General features: G+C 42.5%; 1 protein-coding gene across 1 annotated transcript in view; it reads right to left on the minus strand.

The window, feature by feature from the left end:
* The window catches only part of MYO3A (myosin IIIA), an 869,350-nt gene that overhangs the window by 365,926 nt on the left and 481,913 nt on the right, over nt 1-21,511 (minus strand). The window contains exons 16-17 of the mRNA XM_078662798.1: nt 18,938-19,064; nt 11,889-12,099 (exon numbers count right to left, since the gene is read on the minus strand). Of these exons, the coding sequence (XP_078518924.1) occupies nt 11,889-12,099; nt 18,938-19,064 (338 nt within the window). The remainder of the gene's footprint in view (nt 1-11,888; nt 12,100-18,937; nt 19,065-21,511) is intronic.

Consider the following 21,511-nt stretch of genomic DNA (forward strand, 5'->3'; position numbering starts at 1 on the left):
GCAACCCTGATTGTGCTACCCACTTAAGTAACCTTTAAAAATGTCTCATGCCTGCCATTAAAGCCTGTATGTGCAGTCTTAAACTGCCATTTCGACCTCACAAAATAAACCTTTTCCCAGGCCGAAACCTTCCATTTTGATACATACAAATCACCCCTAGGATAGGCCCTAAACAGCCCATGGTCAAGGGTGCAGTGTAATTAAGAAGTTGGATATGAACTTTTAACTTTTACACTTCATGGTAAAGAAAATCTCTTGTATTCATTTTTTACTACGGCAAGATCCCTCTCCCATACTATACCATTGGGTTAACTTTTAACATAAGTGATAACTTTCAAATGGGAGCAGTTCGATTATCTTCTTCAAAATCTTTATTTCGATCACATGATCATAAAAGATATGCAAAATTGTCACATTGATTAAAAATGCAGAAAATATCATTGTATCATTAGTAAAAAAATGCATTGAAAACTTAAAATATATAATGATCAGAATGGGTACCAGCATATCGGAGGATTCAGGTCTGTCAATTGTCCCCAGCTCTCTTTATCAGACGGGTTCGGGCATACCACATTGCAGTTAGAAATTTTGATAGGGCAAATACAATGGGTGGAGATAAATCAGTCTTTAAAACTCTGTATGCGGGTAATAATGTTCTAAATCCCATATTTTTAAGCAGAGGGACCAACCAGTACTTCCTGCTTTTCTGATAGGCTCTGCAGAAGAAGACCACATGTACATCATTCTCCTTTGTATGGGCACATGCAGGGCAGATCTCTGTAGAAGGCCCGCACGACCATGCTGCGGTAAAAGATGCCAGGGGAAGGGTGCCATACCTCCATTGCAGGAATAATTTCCTGGTTAGCGCCGGGGTCATGTCAACCAGGACACTTTCAAATTTATATGAATCTTTGATTTTTATGAATTGGTGAGTCAAGGATCCTTCACGAGTGCTGTCCACAACTCGAAGGAGCGTTTTATCATAATACGCTCTGAACAGCGTCTTTCTCGGCAACCTATTACTTGTGTTTGTCGGATCTGACCACAGTTCTGGTAGACCAATTGTCTCGGAGGTTCTCTTAATATAATTCAACCATGGTATCTTAGTGGCATTGGGCAACAATAAGAATTCCTGCAACTCAGTACAATAGATAGAGAGGTCCGGGCAGCTCCACAGGCGGAGCCAGAAGGTTAGAGGTTTGAGCCCTAATTCCTCCGTTATAGGCCGAAGGCCCATATCGAGCCTTAGGGGCAGGAGTGGGGTACTCAAGGGAAGAGCTGTGAGCTGCCTAAGGAATTTGTTCTCTGTGGTCAGCAATTTTGGCGATGGAATATGGCCCCACAACTCTCCCCCGTATGTAACTCCCCCCCCGCGCCTGGGCCTTATAAATTTGGATTACAGGGCTGAGTGGGCGATATGGTGACTTGCTCGCTATTCTCATGATACCACCCGCCATCTGTGCCAATTTGATGTTTGCTTTTGACTGGTGTGCCGACCACGTTAAATTATCGTTTAGGGTTATCCCCAGATACTCAATTGTGTGGACCCGTTACAAGCGTACTGTACCAAGCAGGGGGTTTGGGCGGTTTAGGGGCATGGGGTTGAGAATCATAAATTTGGTTTTCTGGGGATTGATTTCAAGTCCCCTTTCTATGCAGAATTCCAGAAAACCGTCCAACACCCGCTGTATGCCCATCGGGGATTTGGACAGCAGCAGGGTGTCGTCCGCAAACATAATTGCGGGTACCCTGCTGCCAGTCAGTTTTGGGGCATCAGTGTAGGCGATCCTGGTCAGGTGCGCAATAACCCCATTCACAAAGAGGCAGAACAGGGTCGGTGCGAGCACACAACCCTGTCTCACCCCTCTGCGAACGGGAAACCTTTCAGTTCGGTTACCGCTTCTCCCGCACCTGACACGTGCGAAGTTGTTTTGATGTAATCTCATCAGGATTGCCAAGATGTCTTTCGGGACATTCATCTGCTCCATGACCTGCCACAATTCTGCTCTTGGCACCAAATCGAAGGCGGCACGTAAGTCCACAAAAACCGTGTACAGAGTGCCGCCCTCGATTAATGCTGTCCTCCAATATATGAGGTTCAGCCTAAAAATGTGGTCAATTGTGGACACCCCCTCCTGAATCCTGCCTGGTAAGGGGTCAAGGTGTTTGTCTCCTCCAACCAGTTCTGCAACCGGTCCAGGATTAGCCTACCGAAGAGCTTTTGGGAAACGTCGATGAGGCTAATTGGACGATAGTTGGCTGGGAGCAGAGGGGATCCCTTTTTAAATATGGGAACCACCTCTGCGCCCAGCCAAGTATCCGGGACCTCCATCCCCCTTAGGACCGCATTAAATATCAGCCGGAGATAGGGGGCCTATACCCCTGGTTCCTGCTTGAATAGGTCACCCGGTACCCCATCAAGCCCCGGGGCTTTCCCTGTTGACAACCCCGCTATGGCAGCCCGAACTTCTTTTTCCGTAAAGAGTTCTCCCTCGGGGTCAATCACTATCGTGTTTTGGGATGCACTCGGGACCTCATCCTCTGTTGCGTACAATGACTGGAAATGATTTTGCCATGTACTCGGGGCAATGTTGGGCTCAATTGCCGAGGAGAGATCCTCCGTTCCGTTGTTAACTATCCGCCAGAATTTACTAGAATCTCTGGTAACAAGTGCGCTAGAAAGGTCCTCCCAGTATTGTTGGTCCCACTCAGTCTTGGCATTTGCCAACAATTTCTTGTGTGCCCTTCTCCTAGATCGGATCTCCTCACTGCTTCTGCCCGTCTTTATTGTAAATAGCAGTTCGCGTTTGGAGTCCCTGCATGTGGCATTATACCATGTCTTCTTGATTGTTCCGCTAGTTTTACCCCTGCCCTTTACGAATAGATCTAACTCCATGGTATTTATTAAATCTACATGGGTCTGCCCTAACAAGTCTCTATTGGTTCCATCACCGACTTCCTCGCCAATAACAAAAGCCCTCTCCAGCAACGGGGTGATTCTGGCATAGAGTTTAGCTAACTTGTCGCCACTAGTGGCCAGTTTCGCCCACCTTACTCTCCTTCGATTATTTTCCAGGAGTAGCCCTGACTTTAAACTTTGTTTACCCCGACCTATATCCTCAATGCCTGGTAGGGCATATTCGAGCTCCAGGACATTGTGGTCACTATCCCGTCTATCAATAACCTTGAAGTCGATGATTTGTGACCACGATGACAGTTGGACGAGGATGTAGTCTAATCTTGATTTGCTCCCAGCTTTATTAAAAGTGCATTTGTTTGGCATATCTGATTTAATGCGCCCATTACAGGCCCTTAGCCCTTGATTTAGGGTAAGGGCGGTAATCTGGAGAGCTAGGGGAGTCCAAACTCTTGGTGGAGGTGCCACCGGAGCAGGTATCAACCACCGTGAATCCTCCTCAAGGGAGGGTCCATCACGAAGGCCTGATAATGGCTCATAGTGCGAGTTTAGGTCCCCTCCAACCACATAGTGGAGTTCCCCTGGAATGTCACTTAAAAAAGCGGAGAGTTCCTCGATGGTATTTGATTCACGTGACATGGCTACTGGTCTTGAGTACACATTTATTGCCGCCAGTTTGCAGGAGTTTGGCCATTCCAACAGAACAGCTAGTATATCACCTGAGTCTACAGTTAGACAACTGGCCTGGCAGCCCAGATGGCATGCTACCCAAATTGCCAGCCCGCCAGATGGTCTTCCCCGCCCCCCCCCCCATTTGGCTGGTTTAGAGAATACTGCGAACCCCTGGAATATGAGCTCCTCTCTCGCCCAGGTTTCCTGGAAGAGGCAGATGCTTTTTGAGTTAATGAAAGAAACCCATTCCTGACAGTCTAGTTTGTTGCCCAACCCTGCCATGTTCCATGAGATCAGAGTCAGAGATTGGGCTCTGGTAGAAGGTGACCCTATATCGGAGAAGTTGTTCTCATTTGTACCACTAATGGCCATGGGATAAGTTGGCAATTCCCCCGGCCCAACCGTATGTTACCGTCAATATCGGATATATCCACTATGGAATACCCAGAATCTTGGCGGTGTGCAGGATCTGTCTGTTCCCATGAAACCGGGACTTGTTCAAGGGGGGTGGATCTTTTATCGCTCTTGTCTATCCAGTAAGATTGGAGCTGGACCCTCCCTTGCAACTCAAACTGTCAGTCAACCATTTCAAGGCTGCTATACCTATTATGGGTAGGGAGGTAGGCTGGGTAATGGATTCTATGGGGCCCGGGGACTCCTCTCAGGGCACCCCCCCCTCCGCCCCTCCTTCTGGTGGTAGTCTCCCATCCTTCCTCACCGCCATATGGTGGAAAGTATTCCGGGACTCTGCTCCTATAATAATGAGGTTCCCTCCTCTCCCTACGGTTACTCTCCAATTCTCCCAGCATTTCCTGATAGTTCCCCCATCTCTCATCCTCTGATGTATATACATTCGAGGGGTAGAAGAATGAGAGGGGGAGGGACTGGATGTCGCTTCCTTGATCGTCGGGGGCCCAGTTCGATTATCACGTTTGATGTCTAAAGAATTGCAATTTAAAACCCCCTTTAAAGGTAAAGTCATACTTGAAGTCACAATTCTGAAAAGTTCACTTTTAGAAAGTTGGCAAACTTTTTGGTGCCTGCAGCCTGTATCTTGGGTCACATGACTATAGGCATAGTTGGCATTTGGTCTTTGTTCGACCTGACATCCTTGCCATGTTTTCTCATGACTTATTTGCCTTCTGACCTGTTTTGCTGACTTCAGTTTTGGGGGTTTTAGGATTCTGGGCACTTTACCACAGCTAACCAGTACTAAAGTGCATATGCTCTGTACTCTAAACATGGTAACATTGGCGTATCCACAATTGGCATATTTAATTTACGTATAAGTCCCTATTAAATGGTACTATAAGTGCCCAGGGCCTGTAAATTAAATGGTACTAGTGGACCTGCAGCACTGATTGTGCCACCCACTCAATAGCCCCTTGAACTGCAGCGGCTGTGTGTGCAGTTTTAAACTGCCATTTCGACCTGGCAAGTTAAACTACTTTCTCTAGAGAACTACATTCTCGTGACTGATCCTAATTAACAATGAAAATATGTGGACTTTTTACTATTATAGTATAGACTAAAATAACAATACAGCCCCTCTCCTATCAATGGGCTTTCACACTGTTTTTGTCCCAACAAATGTAGTCCTGATGTTTCACTATTCCTGCCCTGTCATTTGGACCCCTTTTTCACTAAAGTGACATGTGTACACGCCTTTTGTTTACTAATATCAATGACAATTGCGTGTTCAACATGGCACCCGGACCGCCACACGTCACTTCACTGTAGCAACGTGATCGGAACCACACACTTCATGGGCGTTTTTCCGATGAGCTACGCTAGCAGTGACAGCTCACGTTGCCAAAATCCCGAAAGCGAAAGAACGGTTACCATGGTAACCAGCCTGCTATACGTTCCATCAAAGAAGCCACGTGATCGGAACAAAAGTAAGGCACACCCTTAGAAAACGCTCTCATTGGCTACAGAGGCGGTGACACATCACGCCACGCCTAAACCAGGAAATACTGAGAAGGTTACTTTACCGGCATTACCGAGGCACCGATTATTCCACGGGGCTTCGAGAGCAGTAACCAAGTAGGTTTACCGCCAGATGATCGCATAGCGCAAGTAAGTACACACTCACTGAAAACGGGTACCACGCGGTACGCCAGCATTCTATCCGAATTTCACGAGTTGGAGTACAATGCGTGCATTAATGTTTTATCTACTTATGTTGATTCTTCACCTCGTAGGTGACGGATACTTGCAGTCTTGGTAGATCTGAAGCCCATGAAGCGACAGTTATCACTTCAAGTGCAAGCTTCGCAAAACATTTCTCTTTATTTTTATTTTTCTTTCCCTAATACACCGAGACTGTAATTAGACGAGCACGCAAATACTAGATTCCTAGCCAAACGCCAATCGGGCTGTTACTAGTCACTTGTTGCTCGGGCGATAAACCTTTACGCTGATATATTCACTAACGGTCCGCTCCAGAACACAGAAATGATCACTTGTCACTCCTACCACCGGCCGTAATAAGTAGAGGGCCTCACAAACTTGCCTCTTCTGACGGTACCAACTAAAGCGCGATCCAGTAACAGACACTGGAGCCCACTTGGAACTTGCACAACCTATATGACTAAATAATATAGGAAGTCACCAGATGGGGGTGACCTCACCAAGCACTATATATGTTATATGTATACCCATGTTTATGTCTCTTTAGTACGCCTTCCCAACCCCGTTTCCCTTTTCTTTCTTGCAGGTTTTTTCCTGAATAAGGATTTAAACACACCCTTTTACGCAAGATCACAATTTTGTGGTCTTAAAATTGCACGAGGGCAGGGCGCACCTTAGCGTGTACGTACCACCCCGGGCAATCCTCACGGTCCTGATGAAAACCATAGAATTTTTGTGATGGTTGAAACATGTAGACCTTTTTATCATCTAACCTTGTAATTTTGCACATAGCACACTACGCTATTTTTATACATTACACTTTTTGAAACACCGAAGCCTTCCTAATTAGGCACAGGTGTCACACTGGTTTTATTGGGGTTCAGACGCTCAAGAATAAAGTCTTGAAGTGAGTAGTACTGGCCCTTTTTAATACATCTTTCACTGTAACTTTTAAGCACATATAATAAACAAACAATAACCCGCTCCACTGTAGTCAGGTGTCGCAGCACACCCTATGGGCATTCGGCCTATGGGGTGGGACCCCGATGATGAAGCATGTCACCAACTAGGTTGGTGAGTGAGGGGTCTTCTAAAAGGACAAGCACTGTCCGGTAACAGGTTGGGGCACTCCATGCTAACCTTGACATAAATACAAGGAAGTGGCCAATTGCCATTTTTCCTTGCTTTTTCCTACAGGGGGTACTCCTCCATTGTTGTTTTCATTTAAGTTAAACTACTTGCCAGGCTCAAACCTTCCTTTTTATTACATGTAAGCCACCCCTAAGGTAGACCCTGGGTAGCCCCATGGGAAGGGTGCAGTGTAATAGAAAAAAGATATGTACTTTTAAGTTTTATATGTCCTGGTAGTTAAATACTCAAATTTGGGTTTCACTACTGCAAGGCCCATCTCTCCCTTAGGTCAACATTGGGAATGCCTTTAACACCTTTTAAGTGTAATTTAGAACTGGGAGCAGATACAAATTTGGAGTTTGGTGTCTGTGGACTCACAATTTAAAATCACAGCTTCTGGTGAAGTCAGATTTTAAATTGTAAGTCTGAAAATGACACTTTTAGAAAGTTGCAGCAGCAACAAATGATGGACGGAACGCTGAATAAATCATACAGTCATACCAGTCAAGACATCTGGGATAAATCCATTGTTCTTTTGCTCACTACCCCACCCCAGTTTGGACTCAGCCATATGCAAATCAGCCTTGACCCTGATCCCCATGATAACCGTCCAGCCTGAACCGCCTAAGCTCGGTCTTCCACTGTGCCACTGGATTCAAGCTAGTCTGGCGATGATGGGTGTTACCCCAAAGTCGGTCCCAGGATGCTGGTTTCTAGTTTTACTGGAATCATTTTATGGTCTTTTCCCTGTGCTAATGTAAATGTAAGTGTTGCACAAATACTTTACACATTGTCTCTTAAGTTAAGCTACTTGCTCTGTGACAAACTACCAAAGGGTGAGCACAGGTTAATTTAGAGTGTGTATCTGACTTACCCAGACTAGAATAGTGGTTCCTACTGAGACCAGGTGCATACCTCTGCCACCTAGAGACTCCATATCAAACAGTCTTTGCATATTGCTCCCAGACACGATGAGCCATCTCAGACTTGATGAGGGGGAGGAGCTGTCACCTTTCATACTTGCACATTACAAAGGCTCTGCCTAGCACACTCACAAAGCGTTTTGACACTAGTCTTTTGTGACCCCAGACAAACTGGGGCCAGGGCAGGGAGACTGGAAATTCCAAACACACCTGAGGGTGGAAACCTCTAGAACCTCCTACTACTTCGAAGCGGTCACCAGGTATAAATAATGGGCCCTCAGACTCAACCATTCAGTACACCTCTGGATCGGACTGATGTGCTGCTCTGCAACAAGGACTGCTACTCTGCTGCCTGAGTGAAACGGTCTGGACCTATATCTTTATCCCAGGACTACCAGAGTGACCCTGAGGTTTAGCAGGTTATCCTCCGGATCAGAGCCTCAGGGACAGAAAAGGCTCCAACCACTTTGAATCTTGTGCCTGCTGTGAATTTTGCCCCCAAAGTGGTGCCACCCCAGTCCTGGACCCTTGGAAGTGGACCTGAAGGTGCTCTGCTAGCCCAGCTGTGATCCTGTTGGCAGAATCTATGCAGCACAATGCTTTTCCTTACAGCTCAACTTCGGAACCATAGCAGCAAGATGCATCCCTGATGCCAGACCTCGCATTGCAGCCTGCATATTTGATGCAGGTCTTCTTATCACAAACCCCTGGTTAGCTGCATTCTTGGTCATGTAGGACTCTGAATCGCAGCCCAGCAGATTTTTAAGTATCACTGGTGTTCGATGCATTTTCGCCGCAGGACTTCACATCACAAGCCTCTAGTCAACAGCATCCTTAATGACGACACCCGACACCACAGCCTCGGAGCTCCACAGAACCGCCCCTGCATGGCATCCTCAACACATTTTCTCTCAATGCTCTGCAACCAGGAATCAAGGTACTTTGTTCAGCAGGCCTAACTTGGTCCCTGTATCTAGCCTGCACTGTATCTAGCCTGACTTTGTCCTGGTCCGGTGCACCCAGATAACCACAGTTGGTGCTTGGTGTTTCTAGGCACTATTTTGACTTAAAACTTTGAAATAGCATATCTCCGGTTCTTTTAATTGGATATTTGTCATTTTAATCTCAATTAATTAACTTTTACTCTCATTTTCTAGATTGATGTGGGTTTTTATCTTGTATCATGTTTTCACTTTATTACTATTAGAAGTGCTGCGTAAATTTTTCCCACATTGCCTCTAAGGTAAGCCTTACTGCTTGTGCCAAGTACCAGAGGGCTAAGCGGTTAAGCACAGGTTAATTTGGGGTTTGCTTGTGACTTTACCCTGACAGGAATTGTGATTTCTGCTTGAGTAGGGCTTTACCCCCCTCAACTAATAATCCAATTTCCTACACTGGCCTTTTGTCACCCCTGACCACCTCGAAATTCACCCTCCCTAAATCCAAATATAAAATAATCTGGCCTCCTGCCATCCATGCAACCACATTCTGCATAAACTCTTAAACCAACTGCTCCCTAAAAGCAAAAAGTAACACCTGGCCTACTGCCACCACCCCCACTACCCTCAGCAAAACTCTTATCCTGACCTGAAAAATACTTACCTGGCCTCCTGCTTCCCCCTCCAGCACCGTCTTTGCCATGCCCATTCTACTCTGATCTATTCAAAAGCCATGCTCCCTGCTCTCACATTGAGAGAGGAGAGCTTGCACCGCACAGACAGCAGCCCTGCGAGAGCCACATGACAGTGCTGATTCATTTTCCTTTCAGTATGGGTCCACAGTAACCCATGCTGAATATGGAGATGATTGTTGCCAAAGGTACAGCCCACATGCGTTCTCCTGCCTCCCTCGGGTTGGCGAAGACCCGGGAGAGTTTGTTAAGGCAGGTGAGATGGTCAACCTCCATTCCCACCAGTGCTTGCATCTCCTGAGACACCTGGGTTTAATCACAACAGTGTTAAGATGTTAACAGTTGAGATGTCACTGTAGTGAATAACCACGTTTTGATCCAGGATCACATAAATTTGATCCCACTTTGCAATTAAAGTAGGAGTGCATCATATCTATGAGTAGTCAGCACTCGAATATATTTTGTGTGATTAATGTACTAAAGTAAAGTACCACATACATATAGTGCTTTACACATAACGGATACAGTTTACAAAATGTGTGTTTAGATTGTGACTAATGGAGAAATGTATTGTACTGATTTACTAATAAGTAGGGTAAATCTATATATATGATGTGGATTATTATTATTATTATTATTATTATTATTATTATTATAAAGTAATTAAATGAAATGTGCAGACTAATTGTTTGGACAATCTGGTAACACAATATATTCACTTGAGAGTATTTTATTAATAATATTAATAGTTTGCATTATGCATGTGTTAAGAAACTTCATTTGCGATGCATTTATATGTGTGTACTTATGTGTAACCTAGTGCACTTGCTAACGTTAGCTATTATTTTGAGGCTTAACGTATATTTCAGCTTAATTCCATGTGTAACTTCCTTCTAGCCTAACATTCTATTTCAATGCAAGCTACTGTTGCAGTCACACATTCTGTTTGCTATTTAACCTTCCCTGTTGATATTATGATGTGCTTAGTGAGGGAGCAGGAGACATCTTGAGACTTTATAGAGTGCAGATCTATGCTCAGCATATGTGGCTTTGTGCTGCTTTACCCAAATGCTTGGAGTGTTTCTACTGAAGACTCCAGCAGATGACACCTTTCTTCTTTTATTTCTATTCTGAATTGAATCAAATTCTTACTATAAAAGTTGCTCACCGTTAGAGTAGTATAAGGAAAGACAGGACTAATGCTTTCTTTTGAAAACCGATTGATGCAATTTAACTCACAATTCCTTTTCCTCATTTTCTACTTAACTATAATCAAATTCATAGTATTTTTCCTTCTGTATAGGGTAAATCTCTGCAGGAGATTTGGACATATTTTGTTTGTTCTTTACTTCTAAACACTCATGCGGACATTGGTCTATGTAAACTAATTTTTTCAATTTATGAATAACATATCACAAATCCCATGTCCAGTTATGGTTTGGATTATTATGTGGCCCAATTGGTTGCACTATATTGGATAATTTGATCCTTTCAATAAAAGATCATCGGGTCTGGGTAATTGTGTAAATGGGCCTGAGCCCTCACGATTTGTAACAGAACTCTAAAAGTTGGTAGCAGTGGGGGAGCCCTGTCAATCAGAATATTCGCAATAAAGGCTATGACATCGCAAAAGTTATCAACAGCTACCAGAAAGTTCCATTTTGTAAAATAGCTGTTTATTAAAGCCTTATGGCACAATTGGCCTATGTTTCACTGATGGATTTCTAGTGAAATGTAGGGGACGAGTGCAATGCTTCAGTTGTCTGTAGTTTTATCCTTGGGTCGTAAAAACCCTTTGTTGATACCTACGCGTGTGTGTCCACAGAGTTCCCTTGGTAAACTTGTGGAGCGGACAGTGGCGTAACAAAAGCCCCCGCAGTCCGAGGGGACCTGAGATCCAGGGGGCCCCCTCAGCACAGTATCCTGGCCTTAGAGCTCCTGAATGAGTCCGGACGTGCGGCCCCTTTACGCACTTTGCAGGGGGGGGGGCTCAACTTTCGTTACCCCATTGGTCATGTTTCATCCATGCGGGAGGATGAGTACAGAGTACCCATACAAAATAGCCCTTGTTTTCACAGAATTCCTTCTGAATACTTTCAAGCACCAATTTCCAAAAGTAAACCTGCCATCCTACCAAAACACTTCCGTCCGCCTGCATTCCTTTGCCTCCACCTATATTTAAAAAAAAAATCTGGCTTCCTGGAACCCTCCATGGATAATAAGTCTTGCAATCTACTCCTGCAGACTCTGCTCAACAGCAATTTTGTTTCCACAATAAACCACAGCTAAGCACTGCAGAGATGTCCTTCTTTCCATGTCTTAAACATAATAAGTAACAGAAATTATGTTCAGATTCTTTTTTCTCTTACACTCAATGCGAGCTTCCATGTATTATACAATAGATTGTTATCTTTTAGTGAAAGAACTGCGTCACACCTAGGAGAAGACCCTGGGGAAATGTTATTTATTTTTGCCGCTTTACCTCAGAAGTTTGTCTGGCTTCAGTAAGGCATTTATGCGATTGACAATCCAGCTGAAAAGGCGGCCGTATAATGCTTTGCCCATGGCGTCTCTGACGTCGACGGCTTTTTCCACATTGTTGGGCCGGATGATTGTCTCTCCTCGAGCCACCACACAGTGAGAAGTGAGCGCTTCCTGCAGCTCGTCGGCCTGAATGCAAAGTAAGGCAGCAGCTACAAGAAAACACGCATATGTGTTATTGATGCAGTGTAGTTATGCATGGATTTAAAAAGCTTAGCACGAAAAATGCAGGCTACATTTTGTTCTTACTAATGTGTCACTGGTCAGTGCACTTTAGTTATCGTTGATAGCAAAAAAAAGAGGACAACATATTTTAACTCATTTGACGCCAGAGGGGCTGAGAAATGTGGTCTTTTGTTATTACTTGCAAATAAAAAGACTACTAGAAATGATGAATGCACAGATAAGAAATCAGCCTCATACTTGACAACATGGAAATGCTGATGAGTCACAAATAAAAATGATTTACTCCTTTTAATTTTTTAAGGACATTCGTCTTCCATACACTTGGGACTGTGACATTTTCAGTGGGGAAGCCCTATCTATAGACCAACACATTCATCTAGTGTATTGTCTTTCCTGTACTCATTTATTTATTCCTATTTATAATTTTTTGCATTTTTTAAATCTAATTTAAGGAGCACTTGAGCTGAATTTACAGCAGTTCTCTCACCAAACCACATTACATAATGTCTACACTAAGAACAGGTAGTTCACACAAAGTAAAACCAATCATATGTATGCATCACGTTCCTATATGATTTCAGTGGTTTGGCGAAACATTAATGCTATCAATAAACGTTTTACAAACTTTGAACTTTCATGGAAATGCATACCAGAAAATCTCATCATAACATGAGCTGCAAAGGCTGCAATTTAAATTACTAATCTACATTTAATAAAATGCGTTTTGTAACTGCTCCCCAGTAACCTATTATGAGACAAAGTAAGTAACAATAGGCAATGGAAGAGAGAAAGCAAACTCCTGAATAGGAACGGGTGATTTTTAAATGTCTTTCGCACCTGTGAAATGTCCAGGTGCAAAATTAGATATACTGTTTTTGCACTCAGGAAACTGGTTCATGTTAAACGTGTTTTACAGGTGACATTTTCCCCTCGAACAAGTCTCCTCTGTATTTTGAGTGACTATTAAACTCAAGAAATTCCACAGTAATACATTTTTTGTGGGATACTAGCAAGTTCATTTCACAAACTTTTGCACACATTTGTGTCATTAATTTCTCAAACAAAAAATCGATTTGACACACCTCAAGTCCTGATATTGTATCCATCAATGAATAAGTAAAGAGAACCTTCTTCCAAAATCTCTGCGACTAATCCAGGAGCATCTCTACCTCTGCCATACAACTCATTTCCTCAAGGACTTAATCCAAATGTAAAACAAGTTTTGACAAAGCAAAATAACGTTTCTAAAGAAATGTCTCCCGCACCCAGTCTTGCATCTGCAGCGATTTTCAATGTGTTGTGCTGTCTGTCAGGAGTGTAGTAAAGGCATTAAATAAAATATAAACTTAGAGCCTGCTATAGGGGGCTCTACCGACCATTAAAGGGACGCTCCAGCAATAAAAAAGAGCACAGGCCTTTAATGTCCGGCAAAGCCCGCTGAGGAGGGCTCTAAGGCTATTAGAACATTTTGTCCCTCGAGGGCAGAATGTTCTAGTTTGTAAAACAAAGGCCTGAAATCCCCTCAGACTCTATGAGCCTTTGTAAAGTTGGAGCTCCAGGCTTCCACGGCCATTAGAAGACTGGAGCACGCCATTGTTTGCAATGGAGCAACCAACATTCCAATGTTCTAATAAAATTGTATGCAATACATTTAATAATTTTTGCAATAGAATGAGTGAGTGTAAAGAATTCCTTTCATTAAGGGTTTGAACGTGATTTCTACGTCATTTCCCTATGTTAACAATTTTAATCCCGGTACGTTAATCTCCCTTATATTCCCATAATGTAACATATATATGCGAAACTCACAGGTCAAAAGCCAGGATGCCAATACCCAAAACTTCAGGTTCTTTGTAGAAACTACACATGTCTATATTTCAAACTGTCCCACTGTGTTACACCATACACACTTTCAAGTTCTAAAAAATGGACCTAGTTGAAGGGCCTTATGTCCACAACTTCTTAATATTCTACTCTTTCAGCGCCCAAAATGATAAATTCGTGATATCTGAAGAACTAAGGGCAGAGATTTATATCCAGCAGTAGGAGGATGTGTCCCCACCAACTTACTCAAAATGCATCCACAACATTACTAGTAGGAACTTTACTGCTTGAGTTTTAATTGTGAATCCACCAAATGTAGGATTTAATTACATAAAATTACCACAGTGAGTGTTGGCCTTGTGCTGTGAGCGGGATACACGGCCTGGCCATAGTCTGACAGTGTGCACATCCAAAGACCATATAGAGTGGGTGGCTAGCTGCCAAAGCTGTGGTGAAACTGTTGGATGTGGTATTTGATTAAAACAAAACATTGAAAAAAATCAAAGGTTAATATGAATTTATGGTTAGGTTTGGTTATAGCATTTAGATGTAGGTTTACAAAAAAGTCAGAGTTTAACTGAAAACAGCTAGAGTCCTAGCGCAAGTTATGACTAGGACCACAATTTAGAACTCGAACATCAGCCATGAAAACAATAACTAATTCCAAATGCACTGCCAATGACCTTACCCTAGATGCGACTGATGGAATCACAAATGTCATAAATTATTTTACAGCTGACATATCACATTGCCCTTAACATTGCGGAATAGCTCACTATGAAAGCAATATTATTTATTTGTTTTAGTATATATTGTTGTATATTTACATTGAGGTTTCAGTTAGTTACTGGCATAACTATTGTGCATTCATAAGCATTACATTTGGTGTTCAATTTATGGTTATCATAGCTGTTGTGCGAGTTAATATAAATACCGAGCATACATAAAGGGTAGAAGAATGATATGGTCCAGCATTGCCATTAAGTGGTTCTGGTGACATCATAAACCTTGTAACCGAAGTCCTAGTGCTTTGTAAATGTCATCAGAACTCCAAGATGGCAATATAGGACAATGTTGTGCATGGTATCCATTATGTATTTTAATATTACATGTTTATTTTGGTGTAGATGTCTTGACAAAAACTGTTTTCTTCAAAGCACAGATAGCAATGGGCACTGATTGGAATTCTTATGTTTTGGTTTCATTTACCTTTCTTGAATAAACTATTAAAATGGGTGAGGGGGATTGTGAAAATCAAAGTTAGGCAATTCTGTGGCATTTACTGCATACATATGATTTACTGCATTTGCCATATAATTTGAAACATATTTTGCTACATTTCTAGACTTAAACAAAAGTTTTATTTTCATGTCAAATAGATAAAAATAAAACTGACAGAAAATGTGCCACATAATTAGATTTTTTTGCGGCATAATTTAAATAACCTTGCCACAAAATGTGGTCCTGCAGGCAGCCTAATACTAGTAGCCATGACAATGTTAAACCTCAACGAGTGGTTAGGGGGATATCATTATGATCATGAAATTCATATCTCACAGGTAACTTTAAAATATGTTTTTATACTAGTGCATTTTGTGCAATAAGAGCATCAAAACTACTCTGGCGATAGTGTAGGTTGGGGCAGGGTGAGCACATCCTGACCCCCAGGGACATGTTTGGCTGCAATTATAGGGCTCAGGGACATTGTATCCATTGAAATACATGTTAGTATAAGCCTTTTTTTTGAGGGTCACAAAAAGGAAAAAATATGAGGTGTTAGTACTGAGTTTAGGCATAACAGAAATCGTTTGTTGGTGGTATCATGCACATCTTAGGAGCTGTGGTGTTTTATTAAGTTAATTTACACATGAATACCGATCTTCTGGAAATGATGAATCATGTTTGAGAAAAAATAAATTTCTCTCATGATTTCCTTGTAGAGGCTATGAAAGGTGCTCAGGAAGGTAAAATGAGAACATATTTTCTATAACCTCACACACACTATTTTCCTCACCCATGTGAGCAAAAAGTTTGATATTTTTAGTAAGAAATGTACCAGCGCCAAGATGCCTTTGGGTAAAAGCGCACTTTAGAATTTTTTTTATTGATTGATTTATTCACTCATTCTTATTTCAACCAGCAGCAGCAGTCTGTCAGTTGATTCCCCAATGTTCCACTGCAGATTCACCACAGTGTTCAAAGGAACAACTAAAGTGCTATCATTCTGTATCTATGAAAAATTGTGGGACACCTGAAGCCATAAAAATGAAAGCATTTCCTACAGAGGATACTGCTGTAAATGAACACAATGAAATCATAGTTAGTACCCCAGAAAGCAAAAATAAGGATACATTTTCTATGAATTCGGAAATATCTTCCTCGTCCATGTCACTAAAACAGTCGGACATGCAGAGTGAAACATATACATCCAACACCAGCTACAATCTGGTAGTTGACTCCCTGGCGATCAACTGCAGTTTTACTACAGAGTGCTAATGAACAAATGGAGTGCTAAGGGTTTACATTCAGGACAAAAGTGAGTCTCTCCTGAAAATCATTTTGTTGGAATATGAGATTTTGAATTTGTGCTTTTCCTGAGGAGCAGGCTAAAGTAAACGAGCATTGAGATGTTAATGAGGGTATGAAACCAATGGATGAGAAATGTGAGGTGAGGTATGGGCATTTAGTAATTTATGGCACAATGTGAGGTGCTAAAATAGTTGGAGAGAGACATCTGCATAAGTACATAATCCCCTTAACACATCTGTTTACTCACCCCCAACCCATCTTATCAGTAGCATAGCAGCTCCCTAATTTTAAAACAGTAACATTTTGGTAGACAGACTTTGTGCACAGCTGGAGGATTGGCCACCTACGTACTGTTGGTTGCTGGGGCAATTTAGTATGTGATCAGAAAACCTCAGAAATCCACTGAAACAATCAAAGGTTAAAGTGATGTTAATGTTAGGTTAGGTGCTAAATCCATAACTTGTGCTAGAGATTCACTGAAAAAACAAAGGTTAAAGTGACATTATAGATACATGCCGAATTAAGTAAAGAATGATTTAAAGAATACTCAAAAGCCACTGAAATCCACCAGTTACAGGTTAGTCTTCTAACTAGGACTTTTATCCCATCATTCACTGCTTCTGATCTCACGTATTTGAGATTGGGTATTTTGTGCACCTGCTGCTTTTCTTGAATGTCGCAGCTATTTCGAAAGCTCCCTCTCCAGAATTAAACCCTCATTCCCCATGGCACCATGGTAGGCACAAACAAGCATCAGAAGTTGATAGGGCAAACATCCATATATATATATTGTCACCATCACAGGGATGTGTGATCAGCCCGAGGTTACCTAGAGTCACCAAATCGGTCAGACGAGCCCAGTTTCTTTGGTTTGATAAGAACTAAGCCCGGGAGGTCAGCACTCTTCGTCATATATTAGCTCTAGAACTACCACAGTTACTCAAGTAACAGTTGGACTTATGAAAAGGACCCATAACTGATTTAATGAGGCATTCACAGTTTCACTGTACTGGCCATGTGTACTTAAACATGCACAGCTTAATCTTTTGAGGTAAGCATATGCTACTGGCAGAATCAACCAGGTAGCCAGACCTGCTGGCTGGGAGGATGAGCCTTGTTCCCATCCATTACTGATTTTCACACTCCTCAGGAGCCTGCTTTGGTAGCCTCTGCTTGCCTGCAAGGAGCTGTGGGACATAGCAGTCACACAGGTACTGGGCAGGCCTGGCCTGCTCCATGACAACAAAAGGGAGAGGTGGGCCAATATGCAGCCTGAGCAAGACACAGAGGTGCTGTGTCCTAGTCTGAGCAGCCAGGGCTACCCCATGTTAACATGTAAGGAACTTGTGTTTTCCTGTTAGTATTTGAGTGGTAGTTGGGAAACTCAATACCTCGTCTGGCATTGCGGTCTCCTAATCCGCTGCCAGAAGTGGTGAAAGAAGACTGAGTGCAGTACTGCCAACTGGAAATCCAAGCTGAACCACTTCCAGACCTGATCAATGGCAGGAAAGTTTTTAGCCCCAAGTTTTAATGTTTAAATCTTCATGATTTCGAAAGCTCGTGCAAAGTTGCGAGGTCGCTAACTTCACAACTTTGCAGAACTGTATACAGGGCTGTTGCCTGTACAATAAGTTGCTTCAGTTCAGTATATGAAAAGAGAGTGAAACTACCACATATAAAGATTTTGCTCCTTGTAAGCCAATTTATTTTGCAATTCTTTCACATTCTTGAACAGTAGCGTACACACTTAGTCATGAACCAAAGTGCACGGAAGGCTGTTTGCATTATAAAATACAGCAATAATCAGGGTTCAATGGGCCCCACGGGTCTATGGTCCCTGGCACCACTGCACCTGCTGCACAATTGGAAGCTATACCCCTGTTTTTGAACTTGTTTAGTATGCAGGTACCTCCTTGGTGTGGACCAAAGTTTTCGGCAACCATTTCTGCTCTATTCCTAAAGTGCAGCCTGTGAATCCCACTCATTTCCTTTTGACATTTCTTTTATGCTTAAACACATTTTTGGGATGTTATTTTCCTCTGATTTGGCACTGTTCAGTTTTCCAATCTTGACAACCTAGGAATTATTTTCTCTTAACTGGCATTACATGATTTACCTTGGAGAAGCATACTTCTAGGTCAACAAAACAAGATAACAAGATGTGAAGAACAGCCAGGGGCTGAGCTGCATTTATGTCACCTCTGAGTGTGCACAGGGATAAATGTGAGTCACCTTTGGATGTAGACAGTTTATCAGTGGGATTTTGTACTGATATACAATTGTTAATGCTTTCTTGAAACAGCAGTTTACATTCAGACTGTTTTGTGTATTCTTCACGCTGGCAGTTTTTCTGAAAATTCAAGCATTCTGCAAACACTCGAACTAGGCGGACAAAGAAATGTAAGCAGACACAGAAGCAATGCAGAAATAGAACATGTTAGCACAACTTACAATTTTCAAGCACAGTTGAATTGGAAATTATACTCTTGTCAATTTGATGCTCAGAAACCAACGAGGAAAAGTCAATGTTACCGACGTTTAAAATTGCTGCCAATATACTGTAAACACTTCCCAGTTCCTGTAAAAATATAAAAAAAGATCACTTCTCAATTTTGCAAAGGGGGACGAAATATACATAGGATGACGATGAGTATAAATGAACACGTTTCTTGTACATCTGTTGTTGCTTAACACTTTCGCATGCTCTTAACCTGATTCAGTAAATTGAGCTTTAGATGCTCTACTTATTTTAGTGTATATGGTGTATATTTGTCAATAGTTTGAGTCTTTGTGACCTCTAGTTTTCAAAGTAGTGGTTTTATTCCTATGTTTCTGCACAACAGAAAAATAAAATATTATACCTAAAAATAAAACTTTACAAAACTATATAGATGTATTATCTTTAATGCTTCAAACACATATCAAGAAATCGTCATAATTTTTTTAATGCTTCTGGTTACACATTTTGTGAAACACAAAAAGATAAACACATTCTAATAAATAAGCAGATTTGTTGACCTCAATCATAAATACATTTAACAATTCCGTGGATCATTTTGGCTCACACAAGTTAAGCAATTGTAGATATAAAGAGCGATGGGCGCCGTGAAGTGACAACCAATATGGTGTGTGCGTAGGAATGAAGCTTCAATGTACCAGCTCATTATCCTTCTATTATTTGAACTATCCTGCTGTACTGCAACCTCTTATGCACACCCAGTGCTATATTTATGGCCAAGTCACACAGTGCAGCAAGTCTTCCTGCGCTGCACTGTGTTACCAGGAAAGTGCAGGAATGCGCAATATTTAAGGCAATATGGCACATTCCTGCCCTTTCGCCTGCGCTGGCGCCCTTTTGGCTGCTTAGCACCAAGGAAGGCACGCTGTGACCATGGTGCAAGGGCGCCTGCATTGTAAGGAAGATTGTTTTTGTGCAGGAAGGGGTACCTTCCTGCAGAAAAACAATCCCCTGATGCTTTTTCCTCTTTCTATGTGCACTGCAGATTGCAGCACACATAGACAGAGGATAAAACGAGGAGAAATAAGCACAAATTCTCCTCATTATGCCTCATCTGGGTAGGGATAGGTTTTTGGGGTATTTCCGACTTTTGATAAATCGGGAATTGAGTCAAAATCTATGGATGTTGCATGGAAACACCCACGCAATGCCCATGGAAACGCCTCCCTGGTGTAGAGTAATGCAACGCAGTGATTTGTGATGCATTGCATTACTCGAGATTTATAAAGTTGCTCAGGGCCAAGCAAGTTGGCCTTGCTTTTTTTTTTTTTTTTTTTTAAAAAAAACCTTTAATATATCGTTCAACACAAAATACAGAAGTAGCCCTGCATCGACAGGGGCCGGTCACCACATGTATGCAGAACGTATCAGGAAATCCAATAACACAGCTCTTCAGCCGACAACCCATGGGTCCGGCAGCGGTAGAGGATAGACGATGTATTGAAAACATTTCGAGATCAAGGATATGCCTAAGGTTTCATTTTATATTTAACCCTCCCCCAAAAACAAGATAAAGAAGAAGATACAGGATATCCGGAGCTACACACTGGAGGTATAAAAATGCGGGTAGGCGTTAAAAGGCAGTCATGGATCAAGATAGCCCAACAGTAAAAATGCAAGCGCCAGTATGTTTACTAAGGGAGAAGAACAAAGCTACCTATCTATCATCATAACCACCCACCCCAAACCCCGCCCACTCATATGCTGCAGGATGAGATCGAAAGTATCGCTACCGGACCCTGCAAGAAAAAGGAAAAGGGGCCATAGAACACAACAAAGGCAAAATAACAAACCCCCCCCGCACCCCCCACCCTGCACCCCTGCAATGGCTACGGCCTATCCCACTAGCAGCGTGCCTGTCGCCCAGAGGAATACCCTAAAGAGAAAGAAAGAGAAGAAAGAAGGGGCCATAGAACAAAACAAAGGCAAAATAACAAACCCCCCCACCACCCTGCACCCCTGCAATGGCTACGGCCTAACCCACTAGCAGCGTGCCTGTCGCCCAGAAACGTCCCTAAAAGAGAAAAAGAAGGGGAGGAGGAGAGACAAAAAAAAAAAAAAAAAAACACACTCCCGGACTCCCCTACCCTCCACCAGACGCGACCACCCCGGAAACAAGTGCAAAATAAATGTAGCGAGATGCACAATCAATCCGGGTAAGTACGAAACAAACCACCCGACTCCCGCATTTCACAGGTCACAATCCCAGCGGCAGATTAAATTATTTTCACGTATCCTAAAAAGTCCCACAAGTTAACCCTGGCCAGTACGAATGTCCACTGGAGCACTTATAACCCAGGCCACTGCAACAATGAGAGAAGTAAAGTTTTCATGAAAGTTCAAGTCAGTATGAGCAAGCCAAATGAAGGATAAAAGTTCACGATCTCCACAGAGCAAGCGAGGAAAAGCGTGGAAGGATGATAAAACTTTCCAATAGTCACAGGTGATCTTGTTAAGGCAGTCAAGGTTGTCCATAGTGATATTCGGCGAGATAGGGTTCAAGCAAG

The sequence above is a fragment of the Lissotriton helveticus genome, chromosome 10 (assembly GCF_964261635.1).
Source record: "Lissotriton helveticus chromosome 10, aLisHel1.1, whole genome shotgun sequence".
In the NCBI taxonomy this organism is placed as follows: Eukaryota; Metazoa; Chordata; class Amphibia; order Caudata; family Salamandridae; genus Lissotriton; species Lissotriton helveticus.